Consider the following 7,860-nt stretch of genomic DNA (forward strand, 5'->3'; position numbering starts at 1 on the left):
CAAGGCATCTTCTCCCTCCTTTCCCACCAGAAGAGCAGAGGCTGGGAAGGGGCAGGGAAGAGTTGGCAGGTAGAGAAAGGAGAGTTGGTATGTATATGGAATTTTTCTAGGGAAGGATTGACCTGTGTCTTCACCTGTGTCTTTTCAAGAGGCAGTAAATTGTAGGAGTTAAGAGCCTGGCAGGCTTTGCAGCCAGAAACCCAGGCTTTAGCCCTGGTCCTGCTACTTATTAGTTTGGTGGAAGGTAGAGGAAGCCAGCACTGGAAGGGGACTCCAAAAGCAGTCTACTGATCCCCACCATAGCATGGCTAGGTGGACTCTTGCATATCTTTCCCCAAACACTGACATAATCATGGCTTATTCACAGCCCAAGGCTCTGTTAAGCCCTGAACAATACCATCCTTGTGCTAGGTACTATGGAGAGATATAAAAAGAGACATAGCTTCCGCCTCCGGCCAGGCTGGGAAGACAAAACACATACATGAACTAGACTAGGCCAGTCACATGAGGAGAGCAGAAGGAGGAGGAAAACCTGAGTTGGGCCTGAGGTTGGTGGGCTATGGACAGCAGAAAGGGTTACGCAAGGCTGAGGAATGAATAGAGCAAAGGATGGTGGAACCTGCATGGCATATATGGCAAATACTGAGATTGCTATCTTGCTCAGAAGATCTGTGCCTGGGAGCACTCCAGCTGCCCAGAATAGCATCCTTGCGTGGTTATTCTGTGAGAATTACGGCTCAGAAGTCTCACTGAGGTACCGGTGAATCACATAGACTCTAAAATTGGTTAGAACCAGATTAGGAAATGCCTTGAATTCTAGAATAAGGAGGCATGAAAAGTGACATGATAGATGACATGTATCTGCTGATGGGTGGACCAGGAAGGAAGGCCAGTAGGAGGCTATTGCAAAAGTCCAGGACTGGGGTGTAGACTGGTGGAAAGGAGAATGTGAGCACCAAACATCCTTAGCCCTCATCCTCTTGGCTTCAGGGTTTGCCATATGCACTGTTGACCAATTCTGATCTCTGGAAAGTCCTTATCTCTCAACGCCCAAGACTGAGCTACCCAGCATGAATATTCCTTATCCGGGAGATCCTTCTCCTTCATCCAATTGTGGGTGTTCGAAGCCCTGGTGGTGCGGTAGTTAAGAGCTCAGGCTGCTAACCAAAAGTTTGGCAGTTCAAATCCACTAGCCGCTCCTTGGAAGCCTTATGAGGCAGTTCTATTCCGTCCTATAGGGTCATTATGAGCCAGAATCCACTCAATGGCAATGGGTTTGGTTTTGGTTTTTAAAGCTCAGCACATACAAATCTTGTGTTTATATAGCTTCAGACACTTTTTCCGTCTTCCAGAATTCCACCATCATCTTGCTACAACCAGTTCTCACCTCTTTTCAGCCCTGCCCTCTGGAACCTCAGACTCTAGAGATGCTAATGAACTTTCTCTCTCCTCTCTCTGTTCCTCCTTTCGCCCATCCTCCCATCATCTAAATTGCAACCATTTATTGAGCATTTTCCATGGTCCAGGTATCTTTCATGCAATCTATACTGTGAAGGAGATAATGTCCCCATGTTACAGATGAAGAAAATAGGACTCCAAGAAGCTAACTTGGGAGTAGGTAAACAGGCTACCAGACTCATATACTCTGATTCCAAAATCTATGCTCTCCTATGCCCCTGTCTCCCCCTGCTGAGAAGTTATGTCTGCCCATTACAATCCTACTCAACAGATTGCTCATCTCAGCCCTCCCCCTGGTGCTCACAGCACTAAAGCGATCACAGGTATCCAGTCTGTTTTCCTGGTATCAAAGAACATCAGAGCCGGAAGTGCTCTTTGGGATTATGAAATTGAACAGGCTTATAAAAATGAGACTGTGAAACTCAGAGAAGGGTAAAGAGTTACCCAAGACCACACAGCAAATCAGGGGCAGAGCCAGGACTAAATTTCAGATTCATTCTACTTATACCAAACTTTTATTTGTCTGGTGTTTTATATCTTGCAAAACATCTTGACCTACAGTATCTCCTAGGCTCTTTGCCATAACCCTGTGATGTAGATGCTTCATCTCTATTTAACGGACTGGGAGACTGAGACCAATGGAGGTGAAAGGACTTGTCCAAGATCACACAGCTTGGTAAGTGACAACCATGAGACACTCAGGAAGAGCTGAATTACAAAGGTGGGGCTGGGGTGGTACTGTAAGGATTCAATAGAAAATCTCACAGTATCCCAGTACAGGAAAAAAAAAAAAAAAAATAGGCCTCAGGGGAGCTGGGAATAGCAAGTCAAGAACCAGGTTCCCTCAGTTGCTCAGGGCTGTGAGTTTTCTTTTCTCTGCTTCCCAGCATGTCTCCTCTTTTCTCATGTCTGCAAGTCCTCCATCTGTATTCTCTTTTATTAAACCTACATGTGACTCAGGTTGGCAACACACCAGCTCTGGGCTGACAGTAACTTAAGTACCCACTGTCCACTGGCACAGACTTTCATGTCACAATTTTAAATCCTCGGGAGAGACATGCAGATTGGAAAAAGTATGTAGCCCTGATCAAATTCAGCTGTGGCTAGGAGATGGCAGGATCTACTGCTACAAAGATGGCTACCTAATCCCTTACCTTCGATGGGTGGTGTTAATTTCCAGAGGAAGGGCCTGTGGGCAGTTAAGAATCTCATGTTCTATTACAGGTATGAATCCAGACCTTCTGAATTATTGTCCAGTTCCAGAGCTGCCCTAGCTCTCTTGTCTTTCTCACCCAACTCAACAAAGATTTGGCCAAATCTATGCAAGACACTGCACAAGGTGGTGGGTGGTGGGTGTGTGACTCAGCTTCTGTCGACCCTACCCTCCCTCCACCAAAGCCAAGAAGAGACCAGGAGTGTCTGTCTTTAATAGTCAGGCCACCATGCAGAGCCTTGGCAAGGACAACCACAACAACGTGTCTGAGTTCATCCTCCTGGGCTTCTCCAGTGAGTCACAAGTCAGGATGGCCCTGTTCACCTTCTTCCTCCTCCTCTACCTCACCACCCTCTTGGGCAATGGGCTCATCCTCACCCTGATCTACTCGGACTCGCGCCTCCACACACCCATGTACTTCTTTCTCAGTATCCTGTCTTTAGTGGACATGAGCTATGTCACTACCACTGTACCCCAGATGTTGGTTAATATGGTGTGTCCAAGGAGAACTATCTCCTGGGGAGCTTGTGTAGCCCAGATGTTCATCTTCTTAGTTCTGGGCATTGCTGAGTGTGTTCTCTATGCCATTATGGCCTATGACAGGTATGTGGCCATTTGCTTTCCCCTTCACTATACCCTAAACATGAGCCGTCCAACTTGTATCAAGATGGTCACAGTCTTTTGGTTCATCAGCATAACTGGGGCCCTGATCTATACTGTCTTCACCATGCACCTACCTTATTGTGGCCCTCACAAGATAAATCACTTCTTCTGTGAGGTCCCTGCTGTCTTGAAGTTGGCCTGTGCAGACACATCTCTCAATGATCATTTGGACTTCGTCTTGGGTTTCATCCTGCTTCTGGTCCCACTGTCCCTTATCCTGGCCTCTTATGTCCATATCTTTGCCTCCATATTAAGAATCCGCTCATCCCAGGGCCGGCTCAAGTCCTTCTCTACATGTGCTTCCCACATCACTGTGGTTACCACATTCTATGGGCCAGCCATGGTGATGTACATGAAGCCTGGATCCTGGTATGACCCAGAGCAGGACAAGAAGCTGGCCCTGTTCTACAATGTTGTCCCTGCCTTCCTCAACCCCATCATCTACAGTCTCAGGAACAAGGATGTAAAGGGAGTCTTTTTGAAAGTACTTGGAGACAGAAGGACAGCTCAGTAACCCAAGATGTTTCAGAGTTGCCCAGAGTTGTGAGCAGGACTAGATGGGGCCCATTTGGTATCAGAGAGGCACATCATATTCTGACCAGCCTGAGTTTTCCTGGGCTATGAGCAGCTGGGCAAGGATTTGGCCACCCCTAAACTGAAGATCCCCTGATTGGCTGAAAAATTATCAGCTGCCACCACACAAAGCCTCAGTTCAGTATTGAAGGCAAAGAATTTCTTCTGCAAAAACTATGTCCTTGTGGTTCATGGCCATTACCTTTGTGCTTTTCCTGGCTTCTGCCCTTACCTTTGGGAGTTTATATCAGCGTGAACACAGCCAAATATTTAACATGCACACGTGCTATTCTACAGTATAAAGGAATTTAGGGTGAAAACAATAAAAGGAATATGCAGATTATGTAGCAATATAGTCTTGCATGACTGCCTGACAAGCACTTATAATAGTTAGCATTGCTTTTTGCATTAGTCTATAAAGTCTGAGCTAGAATTATTTTAGACTTATCTGTGTAACAATATGGCTAATAATTGACCTGGTCTGGGCTCAGCTTATGAAACTGATTCTCACTTGTTTTACATTTTAAACTTCAACTTTATTTTGAGAAAAAAATATAAATATTTCTCAGGAGAAATATGTGTATATATCATATATAAAACCAAACCTGTTGCTATCAAGCTGATTCCGACTCATAGCGACCCTTTAGGACAGAGTAGAACTGCCCCACAGGGTTTCCAAGGAGCGTCTGGTAGATTCGAACTGCCAACCTTTTGGTTAGCAAACATAGCTCTTAACCACTATACCACCAGGGTTTCCATATCATATATATGTATATGTAAATATATGTATGTTTTTATATATATCATATATGTGTATATGGATATACATACACATATGTCTCTATGCATGTGAAAGATAGAAGCAATTGAAAACAAAAATTTAATTCCCCCCCTCAAAAAAAAAAAAAACAAACACTAATATTTTTCATGTTTGGTTTCACTCTTTTTTTTTTTTTTTTTTGCAATGCATGAACATGTTTCTTTAAAGTTGTGCAAGTATCAACAAGAAAGCTTAAAGTATGCCTATCTTTTGGCACAACAGAATGGGACAGTGCATACAAAATATTTTAAATATACTATCTCTTATTTCTATGACTGTTGTTTTGTTTCTAGTAATCACATTGCTCATGGTCACTTGAGTTTAATGTTATAAACAATCTGAAGCTACCTTATTAGCTTAATGGATTAAATAATTACAGATAGAGTTAAAGTACCCTCTGAATACTCCCAATTCCCCTGAAGCAACCACTATCTTTAAATTAAATTCTATTTATTCAGTCTGTTTTTAAATTTTATATCCACAAGTAATGCATAGACTTGTTCATGTATTTATTTAAAAGTTTTTAATGGTACCATGCTATCAGTACCACTCCAAATTTTTTTTAAGTCAACAGCATTTTTCTGACACCTGTATAAATAATAGGTCTGGTTTATTCCCTTTAACAAGTGTCTAAATATATCACATTTCATTTATCTAATTTCCTATCACCGAAGACTTGTTATTTTCCAATTTTTCACTATTACGAACAATGTTGTAACTCAGGCCTTCATACATTTTTCCATATGTGAGTATTTTTCCTAGGATTTTTGTGTAGAAATGGACTGTAGGGATTACAGAATCAAAGAAATGTCTAATTTACTAAAAAATTTACTAAAAAAAAAAATGGACTGTAGGGATTACAGAATCAAAGAAATGTCTAATTTACTAAAAAATTTACTAGATACTCCTAAATTACTCTTCTATGCCAGCCTACACCTCTCTTCCTCACCACGTGATATTGTCCAATATTTAAATGTTTATCTATCTCATAGATGAAAAGTGGTAAACTTACTGTTTTTGTTTTATTTGCAATTGCCTGATTGCTAGCAAGTTCAACATTTTTTTATAAGATTGGTGTACTATCGTGTAGTGGTTCAGGGCTTGGTCTCTGGAGTCAGGCTTCTGGGTTCTAATTCCAGCTGTACTCATTACTAACACAGTAATAGTGGGCAATTTACCTGACTTCTCTCAGTTTCAGTTTACTCATCCGTAAATGGGAAGAAAATAGCACACACTTCAGAAGGTTGTTGGAAGGATTAAATAATACCTGTAAAGATCTTTTAGTGTTTAACAAATAGCAAGTGTTCAATGAATATAAGATTGTTTGTCTTTTCATGATTTGTAGTTCATTATATATTTTTGAAGGAGCCCTGGTGGCACAATGGTTAAGCTCTCAGCTGCTGAAAGGGTGGCGATTCAAACTCACCAGCGGCTCCATGGGAGAAAAGACCGGCAATCTGCTCCTACAAAGATTTCAGCCTAGAAAACCCTATGGCGCAGTTCTACTTTATCATAAAGGGTCGCTATGAGTCGGAATCAACTCCATGGCACACAACAACAGTGTATTTTTGAAATGAATTCTTTGTTAAAGGCATTGAGAATGTCTTCTCAGTTTATTGCTTTTTTTCTTTATTGGAAAAGAAACCAAAAAACCAAACCCAGCGCCATCGAGTCGATTCCGATTCACAGCGACCCTATAGGACAGAGTAGAACTGCCCCATAGAGTTTCCAAGGAGCGCCTGGCAGATTCGAACTGCCACCCCTTTCGTTAGCAGCTGTAGTACTTAACCGCTACACCACCAGGGTTTCCTTGCAAAAGAAATACGTGTTTATTCTTAAAATTTTATGAAACATAAACAAAAAGAAGAAAATGAGAATCATCCATTACTTTAGACCTGAAGATAACTGTTAACACTTTAGTGTCCACAATTCAGGGTTTTTAAATTTTAATTGGTTCTATTAATATTTTTAAAGAAATATAAATACAGTTCTTAGATAATTATTTTTCATGATTTTTGAATTGAATTATCAGTATATTTTCTTCTATAGCTAGGCTTAATCATTCAACAATAGGTTTTGTTCATGTTCATTCTTTTTCATTGCTGAAGAGTATTCTTTCACTTTCTTTTGATGACTATGTTACGGAACACTAGAAGGTGAGTTCTGTCCAGCGTGCTCAGACTTGGCAATGATCTGGACACTGGTCTTTGAGGAAGAGAAAGTAACTTTATTGCAGCGTGCAGAGCAAGGAGCCAGGAGGAAGCACCTCAGATTCGACTCCCGAGCTATGGGGAAGCAGGGTTTATATGTGATTTGGGCAGCAGGGTAGCAGCCTCACAGGCATACGGGGGGGAAACCCTAGAAGGTGACCAGGGAACAGGAGGTAACATGGTTCTTGTCAGACCTATCATTTCGGAATAGGGTCCAGGTGATGATTTTTCTTCTGATTCAGTCCACCTGTTGCTTCATCTGCTGTTGAGGCCAATTAGCTGTCACAGCTGGCCCTTCTGCCCATGCAGCGTGGGCCAAATCTGGCTTGGGCTAGTTTAAGGACTACTGGAAATTTACTGGCATTCACAGGGTCAAGTTACAACTACGATAGAAAGAATAGAATAGATTAGAATAGAAAGATGACTTTAGATAAATAGAATTCTTAATTTAATGAAAATGAACTTATAAATTTTCTCCTTTATGGTTTTTCTTAAACGAATGCATGTCGAGGATTTTATTGAGCTCATTAATTCATGAAGGGACCAGTAAAATGTTAGGACTACCTCGAATGAGAATTTGACTCTATTAGATAAATGTCGTTTGTGTTATTACAAATAGGAATCCTTTCCGTTACCACAGCAGGAGTCATTTGTGTTTCTACCAGTTTTCTATAATTTATCAGCTGTGCCTATAGACTTGTAAAATGCTCTACTGCATAGAAAGTCAATTAAAAGACCACATCCCTATAAAGTCAAATAATTCCTGCAGTACTTTCTAGACAATAATCAGTGCCGAGAGGACATCAATAATCTCTTTTGCGAGTCTTAGAGTTTTCCTGACAATCTCCCCCCTTGTCATTTTAAATTATCTTCCAAGATTACACTTGATCACAAAAAGGTTGGTCTTATTTCATTTGGCCTCA

At 41.4% G+C, this 7,860-nt stretch overlaps 1 protein-coding gene across 1 annotated transcript; it reads left to right on the forward strand.

The window, feature by feature from the left end:
* Positions 1–2,900: 2,900 nt before the first annotated feature.
* LOC126071719 (olfactory receptor 2A12-like) lies at positions 2,901–3,848 on the forward strand. Its single transcript, XM_049875952.1, has one exon. It carries the CDS (start codon positions 2,901–2,903, stop codon positions 3,846–3,848), a length of 948 nt encoding a protein of 315 aa, XP_049731909.1.
* Positions 3,849–7,860: the final 4,012 nt, after the last annotated feature.

Source organism: Elephas maximus, chromosome 3 (genome assembly GCF_024166365.1).
Source record: "Elephas maximus indicus isolate mEleMax1 chromosome 3, mEleMax1 primary haplotype, whole genome shotgun sequence".
Classification (NCBI taxonomy): domain Eukaryota; kingdom Metazoa; phylum Chordata; class Mammalia; order Proboscidea; family Elephantidae; genus Elephas; species Elephas maximus.

What these genes read in the sequence shown, in the direction of transcription:
- LOC126071719 (XM_049875952.1), top strand. Translation starts at nt 2,901, where the DNA reads ATGCAGAGCCTTGGCAAGGACAACCACAACAACGTGTCTGAGTTCATC.